Source organism: Triticum dicoccoides, chromosome 6B, assembly GCF_002162155.2.
Source record: "Triticum dicoccoides isolate Atlit2015 ecotype Zavitan chromosome 6B, WEW_v2.0, whole genome shotgun sequence".
NCBI lineage: Eukaryota > Viridiplantae > Streptophyta > Magnoliopsida > Poales > Poaceae > Triticum > Triticum dicoccoides.
In genome coordinates this window covers 143,771,428-143,791,257 of record NC_041391.1, presented here as the reverse complement: position 1 = coordinate 143,791,257, position 19,830 = coordinate 143,771,428, and the positions used below count along the sequence as shown (strand labels likewise).

At 50.3% G+C, this 19,830-nt stretch overlaps 1 protein-coding gene across 1 annotated transcript in view; it reads left to right on the top strand.

Moving 5' to 3' along the window:
* The first annotated feature begins 257 nt into the window (after nt 1-257).
* LOC119320912 (proteoglycan 4-like) overlaps nt 258-19,830 on the top strand; it is a 59,961-nt gene continuing 40,388 nt past the window's right edge. Inside the window, exons 1-2 of the mRNA XM_037594817.1 lie at nt 258-310; nt 1,289-1,557. Coding sequence (XP_037450714.1) covers nt 258-310; nt 1,289-1,557 — 322 coding nt within the window. The remainder of the gene's footprint in view (nt 311-1,288; nt 1,558-19,830) is intronic.

Below are 19,830 nucleotides of genomic sequence, written 5' to 3'. Positions count from 1 at the left end.
CTCAGCGCATAGTTGAGCTCAAGAACAAGATTGACTTTGAGAAGGCTCAATTCAAGAAGCATGTGGCCAAGCTAAGTGTTCAAGACGTCCCCAACTTCAAGGTCATGCTGAATGAACTTAAAGAAGCTTTTCTGAAGAAACGCCAAGAAGCTCAGGGCTCTCAAGAACGCATGAAGCTTTTAGCTGATAAGTGTGTGCTTGCCTACAATGAGGCTGAGAAGAGCAAGTCACTTGGTCGTCCTGGCATTGATCCCAGGATGGCTGCAAAAAGGAAGAACAAGTGCCCTGCTGATCAGCCTGAACTTTCAAGGCAAGAAGCCCCTCGCATTATCTTCCCTAGCAGCATGACTGGCTCGAAGCCAAAGGTCACCACCACAGCTTCAGAACAGAAGAAGACAAGGGCTGCAAAGGCTGAAGCCAGAAAGAGAAAGCATACTGAAGCCTCTGATGCCGCTGCCTCCAAGAAGAAGCGCAAGACCAAGAAGACTAGGGCTGCTTCCACAGAGCCCTTAGTCATTGAACCCATTTCCGTGGTTCGCCCTGTATCTGTTCATCAAGAACGAAGAATGGTTGTCCATGAGCCTGCTACCACAGAGGCTCATGAAGCTGAAGATATTCCAGCAGCTGAACACACCGCTGCTGAAGACATTGGTCAAGATGACAATGTAAATGATGTTGAAGTTCTTCCTCAGATTGAACATCAAGTGGTATCATCGCCTGTTCGTATGAACAGCAAACTCATCAGCATTGGTCGTCCATTGACGCCAATTGCTCAGGATGCATCATGGGCTGATCACCCACAACAACAACAAGACTCCCCTAGTACTCCCCAACAACAACAACAAGCTACTCCCCCAGTGCAAGAAGAGGATGAAGACTTTCAGGCTCACCCAACTCCATCTCCCAACTTGAAGCCAGCACTTCGCAGGCTTCGCAGAGGACAAAGGCCTGAAGTCCCTCTGTCGAGCGTTCCCGAAGGAGAAGTGCAACGTTCACCTGTTGCACACCAAGTGTTTTCTGAACCAGCTCCAACAGTAAACATCTCCGAGTCTAAAGCACATGCTGCTGAAGACATTCCGGCTGCATCAGCGGAAGAAAATGAAGAAGAAGTACGTGTCCCAACTCCCCCAGCGATTGAAGAAGAAGAAGGTCATGATCTGAACGTGCCTGTGCCCGACCCTCCTGCTCTTCAAGAGGAGGTTGAAAATGTTGAGGCTGCCACCATCAACGCCAATACAACCAGTGACGTAGTCATGGCTGATGCTAATGTTGAGCCTGCACCAACCAGTGTGCCTGAAACTAATGAGGCCACTGTGCCTGAAGCAAATGTGTCCCCTGAACCTGAAACCCATGAGGATGTTGCCCCTGAAGTCAATGAGGATGTTGCACCTGCAGCTCATGAGACTGCTGCACCTGACGCCAATGAGGAGGCTGCACCTGAAGCAAATATGACAACTGCTCCCGAAACACCTGTTGTGCAGCCAGACTCCTCTGATGTTGCCCCTGCTCCTGTTCCGCCACCAAGGCCTCACACTATTGAGAAAGCATACGATCACGGTCAGCTTGTCACTGTCTGATGGCCCGTTCTGGTGCCCCCGCCTTCTGCCTCAGGACCCCAATTTGACCATCATGTTGAGCATCGGCCTCAGGTCCAGAAGCCAAAGCCCAGATTGCCACAGTTTCCAGGTACTGCCAACTCCCCTGGGTCCTTCAATGCAAATGGCTTCAAGAGCCACAATACCTTCTTTGATAGCGCCAAGAACCCCTACTCCAAGCCAAGAATTTCCTCAGATCGGTTCTGGAGCTATTAGCAGAGAAGCTATTACTCATGCGTGCTATATGATCAAGCGCGCATTTTTCCCCATATGCGCCTTGACACTGAAGCTATTGCTGGACTGCCGTGCTTACAAGAAGCACTTGACTGCTTTCGTGATGCTGGTCTGCTCCACTTTGTGACAGACAAGGAACATTGGAATGAAGACTTATTGCTTCAATTCTATGACACTCTGCACATTCGCGGCTAGTACAGAGACATCAAGACTTGGGTTCTCGAGTGGATGACTGGAAATGTTCATCATGAAGCCAAAGCTATGGATATCATCGAGCTTACTGGGCTAGCCACTCCTGGAGAACTGTATGAGCCTAACTGTCAGCTACACTGCAATGCTGTGGAGAGCATCTTTCACAAGCCAGAACCCAATATGAGCCAGATGCTGAGTATGATGAAGCCTTTGCCATCTGACGCTGAGTATCCCACACATTTCTTTGTTGAAGACCTTGAGTATCTGCCTCGCACCATATATCATATCATTAGGCGAACTCTATGGCCAGTCAAGGGACACTCATCAGCGGCCAAGCTTGAAGGAGCTATGAAGACTTTGGTCTTCTACATTCTCAATGGCATCAGCTTCAACACTCAGGAATTCTTCATAAGGCAACTTGCTGCTTCCGGCTCTGACCTATTTGGTCTGAAGTTTTATGCTCCATGGGTCATGTGCCTCATCAAGCGACACTCATCTGTCAATTATCAGCCCTCTGCTCGCAATCACATAATATTTCTGCCCGAGGTTGATCTGTCAGTTGATGCTGTATACTCTGACCCTGCCAAGACGCCACTTTGTCTTCAGAACATCGAGCACCAAAGCTTCACTCAGCCTATTGAAGGTGTTCAAGCAGCAACAAGATTCTATCCACTGGCTGGTAACACCCGTCTGCCTCACAGAGCGCCAACTGAAGCCACTGAAAGCACCATTGCGCAAAGGCCTCGGAAGCGTTCTCGTGTTCTCAATGACCGAGAGCTTCTTGTGGATCTTCATCAGAAGGAAGATAAGCATCATTTCTGGCTCAAGCGCCAAATGCAAAGCCTCTTGGTGGATGTCAATCGCATTCGCAACCTTGCCACCAAGAATGCCTTTGTTGCTCATGAAACTTGCCGAAGATCATGGAAGAGTTTGACTCTGCTCAATGCTGAAGATGATCTTCAAGATGATGGCTTCAATGAAAGATTCCAGTTCGACTCCACTCCTCCAAGGACTGCTACCCTGCGTCGAACTCCATCTCTTGAAGACTCTGAATATTCCTCTTCCGCGGCAACAGTTAATGCCAGAGTGATCGATGATGAAGACGACGCTACTTCACCACCTCCAACTACTATTGCGCGCATCAACACTGCACCAAGTTTGTCTGCACCGCCAACCAACGACAACGACCCAGCTGCTTCACCTACTCATGACGAGTAGATGCTCTATGTCTTCAAACCTTTTTGGTCATTACTGACAAAAGGGGGAGAAGCGTATCAGTTGATAGTCTTCAAGCGAGTTTATATGAGCGGTTGCATTATATTTTGCTGCGTGCTTACAACTCTTGCGTTTTGAAACATTTGGTTCTTTGAGTTGTAACACCTAAACGTGATGGTCGTCTGCTACTTATTTGCTTTACTATGATGCGATGATAAATTCCGCATGTGCGATGATAACTTCCGCACTTAGATCATTCTACAGACGTCCGTTTTTCATTATGCATGTCATATTACTTGCTATATCATTTCATGCATGACGAATTAGCTTCATAAGTTGAAGTGGATCTCCACAAGTACAACCTGCCATGTGCATTTGCAATCCAAAAGCAAATTACTTATATGCATATCTTCAGGGGGAGCCCTTGCAACTTATGAAGACAATTCCCTATCCTTACAATTTCACATACTTTATCCCCGTTGAAAACTTCAACCAGTTTGTCATCAATCACCAAAAAGGGGGAGATTGTAAGTGCATCTAGTGCCACCCCTAGTTGGTTTTGGAGTATTGACGACAAAGTTGGTTGAGGGACTAATGCGTTTGTGAGAATTGCAGGATAACGCAGGTAGTGTCCCTCATTGATTCGGTTTACCTACCGGAGATGACCCCTAAAAATGTATGAAGACATTGAAGACAATGGTGGTATGAGAAGATATTAATATTGAAGACTATGACATGAGAAGACATTGCGTGAAGACTTTGGAGCGCGAAGACTGTGTGGTTTCTTGGTTTCCTTTTCTTCTTTGTTGAGTCATAGGAACCACCGTACTATTAAGTGGGGTCCAAGTGAACAAAGTCAGAGTGACTGAAGTGATGCTCAACCCAAATCCTATGTCTTCGAGCGAAGACAATGAGAGCAAATCTTATCCAGAGCTGGATGAGTCAGCTTTGCTTGTAGCCCAAGTAAAGTTGCCGCGTGTGTTTGAAATCTGACCGTTGGAGCACGTGTCAGTTCCTTAGTGACCTAGGGTCATTTTGGACAAATCAGGTCGGGTTGCCTAGTGGCTATAAATAGCCCACCCCCTACACCATAAATTGGTGGCTGCTCAGAGTTTGTGCACGACTTTTGTCGTTTGAGAGCAACCCACCTCGAAGCATTTGAGAGAGAGAGAAATCCTTGCGAGGACAACGCCCAAACACCCAGAGCCAAAGAATGTTAGGCATCACTGAAGTCTTTCTGTCTGTGTGACCTGAAGACTTATTACACTTGAGGACTGTGAATCCTCCAGTCGGTTAGGCGTCGCATTCTGAGCATCCAAGAGTCATTGTGGATTGCCGGTGAACGAAGTCTGTGAAGGTTTGGAAGTCTCCCTTGAAGACTTACCAGAGTGATTGGGTGAGGACTTGGTGTCCTTAGCTCAAGGGGGATAAGGTGAAGACACGGTCTTCTGAGTTAAATCTCAGCCTCCCTAACCAGACGTACAGTTGTCACAGCAACTGGAACTGGTCCAACAAATCCTGTGTCTTCAACAAGGAACTGGTTCTATCCCTTCCAGCCTTCCTTAAGTTTGTCTTCATGAAGTCATTGCCTATATGTTTATCTGCTTGACTTCATTGCTTGACTACTATTGTTGATTGGCTTCATACTATCTTCCATCGTGATCCTTACTGCCTAACTGCTATTAGTCCTGTACTTTCATATCATTACATACTTGACTATGGCTTGTTTAGGTTAGTTTATCTTCCGCTGCATATCAATTAGGTTGTTTCTGTTGTTTGTCTTCGAAACTTCCAAGTTTTGAAGACTTTCATAAAAATCGCCTATTCACCCCCCTCTAGTCGATACTAGCACTTTCAGTGGCCTTAATGGTTTATTAGTATAGTACTCCCTCCGTTCCCGAATATAAGTCCTTCTAAAGATTCCAGCAAGTGACTACTACATACGGAGCAAAATGAGTGAATCTACACTCTAAACTATGTCTACATACATTTGTATGTTGTATTCTATTTGAAATAGTATCTAAAAAAGCTTATATTTGGTAACGGAGGGAGTATATGGCATTTTTATTCCAGTCGTAACATTTTCACTGTGAGGTAGGGCCGTAGTTGAGCAAACCCACCCCGCCCACCGGGCGTCGGCCGAGTTTAGAATTAGAAGAGAGAAACGAGGGAGGAGAGCTAGCTGTAGCACTCGTGCCACTTTTTTTTGAGGGAAAAATTAGTCGTATGTCTAGTACCACTAGTTGGGTGTGTGCGACCTATAGCTGTCATCACTTTAGGTCTCCTTTTCAAACCGCAGCTACGCTTCACAGTACATATTTTTTCACGCATTTATCCTCCTGTATGTACTCCTAGGCTATTTCCACGTGCTCCCATTCGTCGACATGTGGGACATAGAGCATCTGGGTCGTAGTGCATGCACGACTCGGAGCATATGCTAGGATACTTTACATTTTAGACCTGACGAATTACATGCAAACCCCCCGCAGAAGAATGAATAAATGAATGAATTACTACATGAAATCGGATTATTTTCGTAGAAATCGGAGCACGTTCATTAAATTTTGGACATAACACGTTTATAAAAAATGACCGGACCTAAACCAGTCTAAGGGCCTCTTTGATTTTTCCCGCAAAAAAGGGCCTCTTTGATTCGCAGGATACTAAAAACACAGGAATGGGGAAAGTATGATGGCGATGAAACGAGATGAGGAGAACTCTAACTCAGTTAGAGGTTAGAGTTAGATTCTAACCCTGAACAAACCAAAGAGGTGTATGGATGGCAGGGTTAGATTGACAATAAATGCTCTTTCTCAATCATTTGACTACTTTGGACCCTATTTCCTGCCGGATTTGGTGTGGTCGGCTCTTCTGTGGCCTCCTTCAGCTCACAATTGACATAAACGAACCATCTTTACAAATCAAGCATGCAAAACATGATAAATTTTACTTTTTCCATACAAATGAGATATCCCACTTAAACATAGAAGTCGTCAATCAAGCTTCACAAAATAAAAAAACACTTCATGAAAAAAAAGCATGAGCTAACTCATCACGGAAGTCATTCACAATAGGGAGGGAGCCCGGAGCCCCTCAGCCACCGAGGGAGGAGCTCGCCATCGTCGCTCTGGAGGAAGGCTCTGTAGAGCCCAAGCCCCGGAACCCCTCTGACGCTGGCCCTTGCGAGTTGAGGTCGACACCGGCATGGGTAGCAGGGCCGCTTGCCGCCGACTGGGAACTTAATCTTTGGGCCTCTAGAAATAATGCAAGCCTGTAACTAAAATACCTAGAAAGGTGAACTGAATCTTTGGGCCTCTAGAAATAATGCAAGCCTGAAACTGAAATACCTAGAAAGGTGAACTGAATCTTTGGGCCTCTAGAAATAATGCAAGCCTGAAATTGAAATACCTAGAAAGGTGAACTGAATCTTTGGGCCTCTAGAAAGATTTATTACCTCCTCAAGCAGCATCAAACAATTCCATGCGCGCACCACAGATCTATACCAAGTTTGATCAGGATCTACTTTTCCAAATCAGAATTAGCGCTAGAGCAAGCAAGATCAATGATATGGCCGTGAGACAGAGAAGGAACGAACAAACTCACCCCTCTCGCGGCCTCCCAGGTAGATGCACGGCCACCGCGCATGACATAGGGAGAAAAACGACTGGTGAAGGGGGAGCAGGGTGACCTTCGAAGGCCGGAGGGAGAGGGCGGTCGGAGTAGGGCGGCGGAGGCCGGAAGGAGAGGGCAGCCGGAGGAGAGAGAGGGCGAGCGGCGCTTGGGCGGGCGGCCCTATGGGGAACAGAGAGGAGCCGTGCGAGAGGGGGGAGCGATCTGGTGCGGGCAGGGGAGATTTTTTTAGTTCTCTTTTAGTGGGCCCGAGGATAACTAACCCAATTAGAACCTCTCCACCGGGCTAGTTTTTTTAGCTGGGTTAGAGCAAACTAGCTCAAACTAACCCCTCTTGTTTCGATAATTTGAGGCTATTTCAACCCAAACTAGCTCTAACTCAGGGATCCAAACAAATAGGAGTGTTACTGTACATGCTATAGTGTGGACGGTAGCACATTGTTTTTTATGGCCATATCACCACATTGTTTTATACTGCTGGTTCACTGGGCTACCGTGGTTCGCACTGCTGGTTCACTGGGCTGCCCTGGTTCGCACTCCTCCGACCTGATTACTAGTAGTACTAGTATATACCGCATCATTCTTTGCTCCTTCTTACTACTCCGACATGTGGGAGAGCCAGCATCTGGGTCGACGTGTCATGCACCAGATTAGAGCGCGGAACGGAAGGGGGCATCACCCCGGTCGGAGCACCAGTAATTCATGACTATAGTGAGTGGTCATATCACATGTCTTTCCAGTAGTAACGTGTTGTCAAATCGCACAACCCGACCTTTCCAGCAGTATGTTTGAGAATCCGCCACTCGCTCACCCTCCTCACCGCTCTGTCAAACTGCCTACCCGAAAACGGCCGCGCGTACTGCCCGGGAAAAGCCCCGCCCTCAACTTTTAACTACGCGAAAATAGTTTGAGCTTGTCCGTTCTATATAAATACAGTACTTACTGTATGTTTATTCACCCTTGGGGTTGTTCAATGAATGGAGGGGCGGGGAGCACAAGTGAACAATACTGTAGTACTACTAGTAGTAAGTAGGAGTCGTACAGTAGTCACCTTAAATAGAGAGTTTCTTTTCTTTAATGCCACGTACACAAATTGAAACGCTTGTTGTGGAGAGAAAAAAGATAATCACTCCACTATATATGTACGCAGGGGCCTGAGCGCTTGCTTTACTAGGGTTGCTCTCTTCATTCTTTCATCCTCTCAAGATATAAACAAGATAGTGGTAGCGACATTTTCTCTCTGCTCACCGCTGGTCACAGATCTGGCTGGATCCCTTCGGCCGTTGTGTGTAGAGGACTAAAAGGTGCATCGTTCACGCGGTCATCGCCGCCGAGGGAGGAAACCCACAACTGCCGAAGGGGCCCGATCCTTCGACCCTTCTTCCTCCCTGCTGTATTGTCCGAAGATCTGACCTGCCGCCGCCGACATCCCGGCGACCCTCAGGTATAAGTTCTTCAAAAGAGGCCTTGCTCTACTGCCACAGCTCCCCACGTGTCTGCATGTGCATCTTTTTCTACTCCCATAAGCTCTTCCAAAGCCACCTAAATTTTTATTATTATTAGAGGTAAAGCTACTTCATGCATTCGAATCTAGGGCTTTGTTCAAACAACGAAGAAAGGGGGGAAAGTTGTAGCATGAATCTAGGACTTGATTCAAAGAGAAAATAATATCGTGAATGTAGTAGAGACCGGATACTCAACCTGTATCTTGGTTGAAAAGGGAAATAATGGGAAAACGCAGTAGAAACTGGATAAGGAACATATCTATTATTGGTTGAAAAAAGGGTAGAAAGTGGCGGCTGGTGGACAAGTCAACAGAGTATGTCCAGGATTAGATTTTCTGCCATCACATAGTAAAAGGTCTCCAGGATTATATTTGCTGCCCTCACATAGTAAAAGGTCTCAGGATTAGATTTGCTGCCCTCACATAGTAAAAGGTCTCCAGGATTAGATTTGCTGCCCTCACATAGTAAAAGGTCTCCAGGATTAGATTTGCTGCCCTCACAAAGTACAAGGTCTCCAGGATTATGTTTGCTGCCCTCACATACCATGAACAAACTCGGCATCACCACTTTATGCCTCCTTGTAGGTACATTGTGCTGATGCGTCCACTGTCGCATGTCCTTATACCAACCTTTTTCCGTTGTTAATGTAAGGGCGCATGTAAAATGAAGCGATCACACTATTACCTTAGGGACATGTCTAACCAGTGTTATTGTTAATCTAATGCCTCCAGTGATAAGATGCAATTAAACTGTGTTACAAATGGCACTCCTGCTGTTTTCCCCAGTATGATAAGTAAGTTGCTCCTTTACGCTGCTTAGTGTCCTGGTGTCCCCACGGTCCCATGCCCTTAAACCAACTCTTTAGCTGCTGTTGATTTACTGTGTCTAGTAAACAAGCAATGCCACCATTAAAGTAATCCCATATTTCAGGAATCTCATTGTTGATCGTAATGCTTCTGGTAACATGAAGCATTGCCGATGTTTTAAAATTTCTACTGTCCTTGCATGATTGCCATGAACATAATTAAGATGCTTCTTTTCATTTTATATATGTTTCGTATATTCTTATTGACCAGCAACTGTTTACTTTCTATCTTTTTGTGCAGATAGGGATATCCATTTCACCTTGTTGCTATTGCGACCTTTTGGTGAACTGCACAAAACACTTTTTTTTGGAATGACTGTCTTGTGCAGTTCAACTAAAATGTCACGTGGGCAACATCTCTCAATTTTGGTGGAACTGCACAAAATGGTGATTGGAGTTTCCAAAATCTCCGTCAAGTTCTGATGGTAATCTCGTGCAACATTTTATTAGCCTTTGCAAGATGGAGCTGTCACTGTCACCAGAATGGCACTTTATTTTAGTGGAACTACACAAAAGGATAAGAAAATTATAGATGCACCTTACATGAGCCGGACAGCCAACCTTAATGTTCCTCAATTTTAGTGCAACTACTAAAGAAGAACTTGCTAGCTCACGAGAGCAAGTACTTCTTGCTAGCTGAATGATGCAATCTTTGCTTCATTTCAGGTGAACTGCAGAAAAAGGCGCATGAATTGAATCATGGAACTACAGGCAAACTCATCCTAGTGGAGCTGCAGGTTGAGTTCAAGGAGGCCACTATTAAAGCGAAATCATGCTCTCCTGTCTCCTTGTTTGTGTTGTGCAAACAGGAATACTCAACTACAGATGTTGTGACAGTCAAGAGCATTCACCAAGTTCTTCGTTTGTATGACATGGCTAGCCAAGATGGATTTAATCTCGATATTCACTTTATCAAAAGGCTCTAATGGGTTGGTTCTCAATCTTGCAAGCTGGGAATCAATGAGATGTGTAGGCATCTTTGTTGTACTTATTATTTGAATCTTATTTGTTGGTTCTGAATCTTGCAAGCTGGGAATCAATGAGATGTGTAGGCATCTTTGTTGTACTTATTATTTGGATCTTATTTGTTGGTTCTGAATCTTGCAAGCTGGGAATCAATGAGATGTGTAGGCATCTTTGTTGTACTTATTATTTGGATCTTATTTGTTGGTTCTGAATCTTGCAAGCTAGGAAACAAGGCATGATGATGCAGAGGACAACAACCATAACAAATAGTTCAAACTTGGTAGTATTATCTTTGTGAAAGTGCGACAAATGTGTTGATCGTGTGCGTCCTGAGAATAATAATTCTAATTGTTGTTCATGTTGATCCTGTGGCACTGATAGAACGAGCCAATGCATTGCTTGTTTTAAGTATAAATTTCTATTAAAGCTAATTAAATTTAAGTAAAGTGACCACTAACTCCTGTTATTACAGTACCAATATAGACCCGCTCGTGCACTGACGTGTGGTCAGAGTAGGTTTCTTAATGGAGGCGTTTGAATGCGTCGAGGGTGCATCTTCTGCCGGGCGTGCAGCAGACGAGGGACGGGTAGTAGCTGTTGTCGCCTGTACACACTCAGCTTACTGTTGAATCCAGTTCCCCAAGAGCTGAAAAACGAACTGCTGCCGCCGCCTACACACCCGTTCACTCGAAGAGACTCCAATGGCGATCCGAGGGGTGAGCCTGCTGGATATGGACTTTAGCAAGGAGTTCCCCTTTGAGTTTGCCGTTCAGTCCTATGGCTGCACCAAGTTGAATGTGATGTACACCAATGATACGGACTCGGTGAAGCTCTGCCTCGCCCGAGTCCTACGGCTGCACCAGGTTCTAGAGCATTCGCCCGTTTAATCAGCAGCGCCGACTGCACCTTTGCTACGGTGAAGAGAAGGAAGAACGTGATGATTCGGCCATCTGGTGCAACAAGCTTGTCGACATTCAGAAGCAATACAAGATCATCACCAATGGGCAGGAGAAGGACTCCGTGTTTGACCTCGCTAAGACCGTCATTGACCCCTGATACGCCAACATGAAAGAAGACAACGATACCAAGGACCTGAACTCGTGGGAGGGACCTCTGAATCTAGACTACATAACCTACGCGGCCGAGGACGCATACGCATGCTACGACATGTACAGACAGATCTTGGACATGAGGGTGTGTCTGCTTCCCGTAAACGATGAGTACACGGACAGTCGCAGTGTCATGATCAAGCGTGCTAGGAAGGTCTAGATATTGTACTTTATTTGTTTATAAGCACCTTTATTATCTGAGTGTTTCATGCATTAGCCTATGTGTCGTAATTATTATTTTTTTTGTCCGAAATATTTCTTTTAAGAACCCATTAACCTGATTGCTTTTTTAGTGGCTATTTGCTTATGTATGTAACTAGTTCACTTGTCCGTTAAAAAAAACTAGTTCACTCGGCTGCCGTGCTTTGAATCTCCTTCCTCCCAACATATTCCCCTCCTCAGGTGGACCCAGCAGGTCTCTGAATTTTCTCCCACTTTCTTTTTCGATGTAAACTGAGTTTTCTCCCAGTATTTTCCCCTAGAACCAACTCAACTGTCCCACGTCTAGCATAAAAAATAATAATACCCCAAGTACTATTAACTCATCAAATTTAAATGATATTTTATTTCGTAAGTTGAAAGTTCTTACAAAATAATAATAATAATTGTTTCTATATAACTTGGCAAGTTAACTCCTAGTGACTGCATACATAAGCTTGCTAAGATTTTACTGACCAATGCAGTAATAGACGTGCAATCATGTGTTTATGTTTTTATAACATTTCTTGGTCTAGCCCAACATGATATTTTTACCCAGCCTAGCAAGTCCGTAGATTTCAAGAAAAATGCAAATGGGATTTAAACGGGCTGCATAGATGCTACATCATTGTTTCACCCAGCCCACCAAATGGACTAAAAAACAAATGGACTCGCTGACATGTGGGCCAGTAGGTCGAAGCCTAAGAAGGCATTGGATTTACATCCAACGGTCGGCAATCTTCTTCAATCTCTCATATTCTTCCCCCAGTGCTGCCGTGTCGGAGTAATGGGCCACGGGTAGGCTAACCCGAGCCCCTGAACCATTCAAGACATCGGGGTAGCTAGGCTGCACCCCTCGAGCCCAAGACAACGAGCCGCCTTCTGGGAGTCGGCAGCAACGCCGTCGGCTGCCCCTTGCGGCCGAGTCCCAGGGACGACTCCAAGATTAGCTGAGTCCCAGAGGCGACTCCAAGATAAGCCGAGTCCCAGAGGTGACTCCAAGATAAGCCGACTCCTGGCCGGCGACTTCCGAAGAGGCCGGCTATAGGGAGTCGGCCTACAACTCCAACCACCCCGTTTATTGAGGGCAGGCATGGCCACAGTGCGCCGTACCGATGGAGATCTCCATCCGGTGTGGCACTGTTGCCATGTCAGCCCTGACATCAGCCCTTGGGGGCGGAGCCCTATGCCCACGACGGCCTGTCTGTATGACCCAGAGACGACGGGTCTCACGAGTCAACGGGAGTACTAAAGACGGCAAGAGCGCCACAAGACGGACCCGTTGGGAGTTGGCCCCCGGGAGTCGGCTGGCCCCTCCCACGGGCCCCACGCTTCATTAACCGGACGCGACGGGGAATGGCAACAATGATCGTCCGTCAGGCGGCGGCACTGTTGCCATGACCCCATGACCAAGCCAGCATCATTAGAAGCACGGCTACAGTAATCCGCAGCCGGCAAGACCCGCCCGCGGCGGACAAGGGCTGACGACCCTATACCAGGCCAGTCGGCGGGACCCACCAGTCGGCGGAGAAGACGGCGGCCTGAGAGACAGACGGATGGGACCCGCGTCTAGCCGGTTTACCATTGTACCCCTGGGGGGTAGGCCTATATAAACCCCCCAGGGCACCCATGCAAAGGGTTCGAATGCATTAGCACTAGATCAGATCATATAGGAAGGAGAGAGCTAGCCTTGCCTTCTCCTACCTCCAGAAATAGCTCAAGGAGCAACCTTGTACTCACTTTGCCTTAGTGATCATGCGGAGACCCCGCAGAGCAGTAGTAGGGGTGTTATCTCGGAGAGTCCTGAAGCTGGGTAAGATCCGCCGGCGTGCATGTCTTCGCCTCATCCCGTTTCTAGGCACCAGCGACGTTCTACTCGCCCCCACCATGATAAGCCATCCTTTGGCATATGTCACACACAACCCCCGACATTTGGCGCCCACCGTGGGGCGAGGTGCACCGTCGTCCGGAGACCTGCTCTGGACGGGAACCCTTTTCCTCCCCAGCGAGCGTAGCCAACCTGGCACGCCCGATGGCGCTTGCCCCGACGCACTGCAAAGCGTCGACGACGCTTGCACGGCGAGCTGCCTCGCCAATCTTCTTGGCGAGGTTTGCATCTCCGATGAGCCTGCATCCGACGTAGGCACGGGCGGCCCCGAGAGCCTCCTCGCGGGCCTCCTCGACCAACTCCACGTCACCGGCGAGCCTGCCGCAGACTTGGAGTCCGTAGGCTCCACCGACCTGATGCTGGTCGACTCCGACGCCGCGTCGCTTGACGCGTTCCCCACCAATGTGGCGGTCTACGACGAGCCGCTCCCTCACGAGGAGAGCAGCGGAAGCACCGTCACGGAGGTGCTCGTCATCGGTCATAGAAAGCATTCCGGTGAGGGAGCTCATGACCCACTCGACGCGGCTCTACGAGACCTGACCGTGCCTATTTCAGAAGACGCCGATGCCGAAACACTGGAGACATGCCGCCTACAGATCGTCAAAGGCATGAAGAAGCTGGCAAGCATGAGACGCTTGTCAGAAGCCTACCAGCGCGAGATGGATCGTGCTGTGGGCAGCTCGCCGGCCCCGACTGGGCCTAGACGCCTAGGCGCGGTCTAGCAGCGCGGTGTGGCCATCGCCAACCTGTTCGGGGCCGATCGCCCCATGTACACCACGCCTGTGGAGAACATCCGCGCCGCCCAAGCGGCGGCGGACGAGCTAAATAACTTCAAAGGTGAAGAACGTCGCCTGATGACGGAGCGAGTCCAGCGGCTCCTTAAGGCGGCTGCCGCGCAGAATGAAGTCGGCTGCCGCACAGAGGCGCCGCAGCGACCAGACGACGACCTGCCTCCCCGCCGAAATCAAGGCGCGACGTCTCGGACGCCGACTGGCGGTGTCCGCGGAAGAAAGGAGAAAGAGCCGGCTGTCAGCCGCAGTCGGACTCGCATCACCTTCGAGCGCGACCCAGACGGCCGCCCGAGAGCAGTGGAATGGCAGGGCGACTATCTGCCTCCTCCACCACAAAGAGAAAGGCGAGTCTCCCCGCCACCCGTTGAGCATCCGTCTCTCGGTGGCCGCCTTGGCCGCCGAGAGGGAGTCGAAGAGAATGACGCCCGCCACCGGATCGACCGACTCCACCGATCCCTGGCGCTGGAAGAAGAAGACGAGACGAGCCCTTTCCCAAAGGGTTCAGGCTCCCCCGAGACACGCCCAAGTATACCGGCTCCGTGAAGCCGGAAGACTGGCTAGTTGACTAGTCCACGGCCGTCAACATAGCGAACGACAACAAGCGTGTTGCCGTGAAGTATGTTCCACTCATGCTCCAGGGCACGGCCCGGACATGATTGAACAGTCTGAAGCACCGCAGCATCAAAAGCTGGGTCGACTTAACCGAGGCCTTCGTCCGCAACTTCACAAGCACGTACAAGCGACCCCCCAAGCCACGCCAGCTTTCCTTGTGCGTGCAAGGCCCCGACGAGTCAACACGCGACTACCTCACGCGCTGGGCCGAGCTTTGGAACTCCTGCAAGGGCATGCACGAGGTGCAGGCTATCGAATACTTCACCACCGGGTGCAGAGAAGGCACCCTCCTCAAGCACAGGCTCATCTGCGACGAGCCAGACACCCTCGATGAGCTGCTGATCATAGCAGACAAGTACGCCATGGCCGACTCCTCCATGAAGATGGAGATTCAAGTTAGTGCGACTGGCAAAGCGGCCCCTCAGGCTCCCAGAACTCCGGCTAGAGACGCCAATCGGCGACAACAACAGAGCGACCACAAGCGCAAGGCCCCGCAGCGGGCTTCCAGCAGCCAGCAGGTTGCGACAGTCGAAGACCAGCAGCCGGAGGGGCAGCCTCCAACCAAGCGACAGAAAGGCGGCAAGTCCAGCTGGTTGCCAGCCTTCTCTTACAAGCAGACTCTAGATGGTCCTTGCAAATTCCACAGTGGCGCGAAGCCGTCAAACCATACCACCCGGAAATGCCACTGGCTCACCAGAATCACCAAGGAAGACAGCCTCCTTCCTCCCCCGCCTGCTGGGCCGCCGCCTCCATCGCCGCCCCAGCAGCTGGCTGCCAGGCCAGTCGGCGCAGTATGAGATGAGTACCCGGAAGAGCACGGAGCCTATGTGGTGTTCACCAGTGTGGCTGATGATCGACGCAGCAGACGGCTGCAGCGGCAAGAAGTAAATGCAGTAGCATCAGATACTCCGGAGTTTATGCATTGGTCCGAGAAGCCTATCAGTTGGAGCAAAGCTGATCACCCAGAGGTGATGCCGAATCCGGGCTCTTCCGCCCTGGTTTTGAGTGGCACCTTGGCCACAGATAGGCAGGCCGCTCGCTTCTCGCGAGTACTGATAGACGGAGGCAATAGCATCAACATCTTATACAAGGATACCATGGAGAAGTTAGGAATCAAGCAAAGACAGCTTCAGAGCAGCCGGACTGTGTTCCACGGCATTGTACCTGGCCTTTCCTGCTCACCAATCGGCAAGATCATGATAGGCGTCCTCTTCGGAGACAAAGATCATTTCCGCCGAGAGCCAGTTTGGTTTGAAGTGGTGGACCTCGAAAGCCCGTACCATGCGTTGCTCGGCCGACCTGCTTTGGCCAAGTTCATGGCGGTCCCCCACTACGCCTACCTCAATATGAAGATGCCGAGTTCTAAGGAAATTCTGACCATAGCCGGCGCCTACAGAAAGTCGTCCGCTTGCACGGCTGAGAGCAGTCGGCTGGCCGAGTCCCTGGTGATCGCAGTTGAGAAGCGGCTTCTTGATCGGGTTGTGGCGATGGCCGGCAAGCAGCCAGAGATGTCGCCCGACCCCAAGGAGTCGGAAGCTTAGGGTTCGTTCAAGCCGGCCAAAGAAACGAAGAAGATACCCTTGGACCCGGAGCACCCAGAGAGGTACGCTGTCATAGGTGCAAACCTTGACAGCAAATAGGAAGGCCAGCTCGTCGATTTCCTCCGTGAGAATCGAGACATCTTTGCATGGTCCCCTAAAGACATGCCAGGTGTACAAACGGAATTCGCCGAGCACAAGTTTCATGTCCGACCTGATGTGAAGCCCGTCAGGCAGCCCTTGCGCCGCCTGTCAGAAGAGAAGAGAAGAGTTGTTGGAGAAGAGATAGCCCGACTCCTGGCAGCCGGCTTCATTATGGAAGTGTTTTTTCCAGAATGGTTGGCAAACCCGGTCCTGGTGTTGAAGAAGAACAAGCAGTGGCAGATGTGTATTGACTACACAAGCCTCAACAAAGCTTGCCACAAGGACCCATTCGCCCTGCCGAGAATTGATCAGGTGATAGACTCCATAGCCAGATGCGAGCTGTTGAGCTTCTTAGATGCATATTCAGGATATCACCAGATCAAACTGAACCCGGCAAACAGACTGAAGACTGCCTTTATCACGCCGTTTGGAGCCTTCTGCTACCAGACCATGACGTTTGGCTTGAGGAATGTCGGCGCCACCTTTCAGCGTTACATGCAGAAGTGCCTCCTCAAGCAACTCGGCAGAAATGCCCACGTCTACGTAGACGATGTGGTGGTGAAGACGGAGAGGCGTGGAACACTGCTGGAAGCCCTCAAGGAAACCTTTGAGAACCTGCGCCAATTCCAGATCAAGCTCAACCCTGAGAAGTGTGTCTTCGGAGTACCAGCTGGCCAACTCCTTGGCTTCCTGGTCTCTGAACGTGGCATAGAGTGCAACCGTGTGAAGATCAAGGCCATCGAGAGGATGGAGGTACCCAGCCGACTGCTAGATGTGCAAAATTTCACCGGCTGCTTGGCGTCCATTAGCCGATTCATCAGTCGGCTGGGCGAGAAGGCTCTCCCTTTGTACCAACTGATGAAGAAGACCACCTTTTTCGAGTGGAACCACAAGGTGGACGAAGACTTTCTCTAGTTGAAGAAGATGTTGACTACACCCCCTGTGCTGGCGGCTCCGACTCCTAAAGAGCCCATGCTCCTGTACATTGCCGCCACCAGCCGAGTAGTCAGCACAGTCATTGTAGTGGAGCGCAAGGAGGAAGGCAAGGCGCTACCTGTCCAGAGACCGGTGTATTACCTGAGCGAAGTACTGTCGACCTCCAAGCAGAACTACCCCCACTACCAAAAGATGTGCTACGACGTGCACTTTGCCGCCAAGAAGTTGAAGCCTTACTTTCAAGAGCATCCAATCACTATGGTTTGCACAACCCCACTGGCCGAGATCATCGGAAGCCGAGATGCTTCTGGCCGAGTGGCCAAATGGGCCATAGAGCTGGCTCCCTACACCATCTACTACCAGCCCCACACCGCCATCAAGTCGCAAGCACTGGCCGACTTCCTTGTCGACTAGGCCGAGACCCAGTACCTGCTACCAGCGCCCGACTCCACCCATTGGCGGATGCATTTCGATGGCTCCAAGATGCGCATCGGCTTAGGGGCCGGCGCTGTCCTCACTTCTCCTAAAGGCGACAAGCTCAAGTATGCGTTGCAGATCCATTTCGCCGCCTCCAACAATGTCGCCAAATACGAGGCGCTCATTCACGGGCTCCGGCTTGCCAAAGAACTCGGCATTCGCCGGATCCTGTGTTATGGCGACTCCGATTTGGTGCTCCGGCAGTCATATGGCACGCCAAAGATGCAAACATGGCGAGCTACCGCTTCCTGGTGCAGCAACTCAGCGGATATTTCGAGGGGTGCGAGTTCATTCACGTGCCAAGAAATGACAACGACCAAGCAGACGCCTTGGCACGAACCAGCCCCACTCGCCAAGCAATCCCATCCGGCGTCGCCCTTCAGTGCCTCCTCAAGCCGTCTATCAAGCCTTCACCAGAATCAAACTCCATCTTTGTGACGGCTCCCCCCGAAGAAGTCGGATCCGACTCAAGAGCACCAGCAGGCGGCACAAGAATTCTTACAGATGGCTCCAAGAACGCCGCGGTCGAAGCCGGCCCGGGGACTTCAGAACCCGGCCCAGGGACTGCGGCGACCAGCCCGAAGACTCCAGAGCTCGGCCCGGGGACTACGCCAGTCGGCCCAGGGACTGCGCCAGTCGGCCCGGGGACTTCGTCGATCCAACAAGCGGCCGTGGACTCCAACCCGCCGCCTCCCAGCCCAGCCGCCCTCGTCCAGGTCGCGGTGGTGGCAATCGAAGAAATAGCGGCACCCTCATGGGCCCAGCCCATCCTCAAGTTCCTAGTGAACAAAGAGTTGCCAACCGATGAAATCTTGGCTCGGCAAGTGCAACGCCGAGCCGCAGCCTACACTATAGTCAACAGAGAGCTGGTCAGGCGCAGCGTCACTGGTGTCTACCAGCGTTGCGTCGAGCCAGAGCAAGGCCAAGCAATTCTCAAAGACATCAATCAAGGTGAGTGCGGACACCATGCGGCTTCACGAGCACTCGTCGCCAAAGCCTTTTGACACGGTTTCTTTTGGCCAACTTCCCTAGAAGAGGCCAAGGAATTAGTCCAAAAATGCAAGGGGTGCCAGAAGTTCCGTTCCAAGCCGCTTCAGCCAGCTTCCGCACTGAAGACCATCTCCATCGCCTGGCTCTTTGCAGTTTGGGGCCTGGACATGGTGGGACCATTCAAGACGGCACGAGGTGGCCTAACTCATCTACTTGTCGCGGTGGACAAGTTCACCAAGTGGATAGAAGTAAAGCCCATCAAGAAGTTGAATGGTCCGACTGCAGTGACTTTCATCTCCGACATCACGATTCGGTATGGCATACCACACAGCATCATCACCAACAATGGCACAAATTTTGCCAAAGGCGCCTTGGCTCGTTTCTGCGCGACACAGGGCATCCGACTGGACTTAGCGTCCGTTGCCCATCCGCAGTCAAACGGCCAGGTGGAGCGAGCAAACGGCCTCATCCTATCTGGCATCAAGCCTCGACTGGTCGAACCACTAGAGCGTTCGGCCGGCTGTTGGCTTGAGGAGCTGCCGGCCGTCCTCTGGAGTCTGCGCACGACTCCAAACAAGTCAACCGACTTCACGCCTTTCTTCCTCGTCTACGGTGCCGAAGCCGTCATCCCAACGGACATAGAGTTCGACTCCCCGCGAGTCACCATGTACACCGAGGAGGAAGCAGAAGAAGCACGTCAAGACAGCGTCGATCTGCTAGAAGAGGGTCGGCTGTTGGCACTCAGCCGGTCCAGCATCTACCAGCAGAGCCTACACCGATACTACAACAGGAAGGTCAGGCCGAGATCTTTCCAAGAGGGCGACCTTGTGCTCCGCCTGATCCAGCGAACAACCGGCCAACACAAGCTGTCAGCGCCTTGGGAAGGCCCCTTCATCATCAGCAAAGTACTGGGCAACGACTCCTACTACCTGATCGATGCTCAGA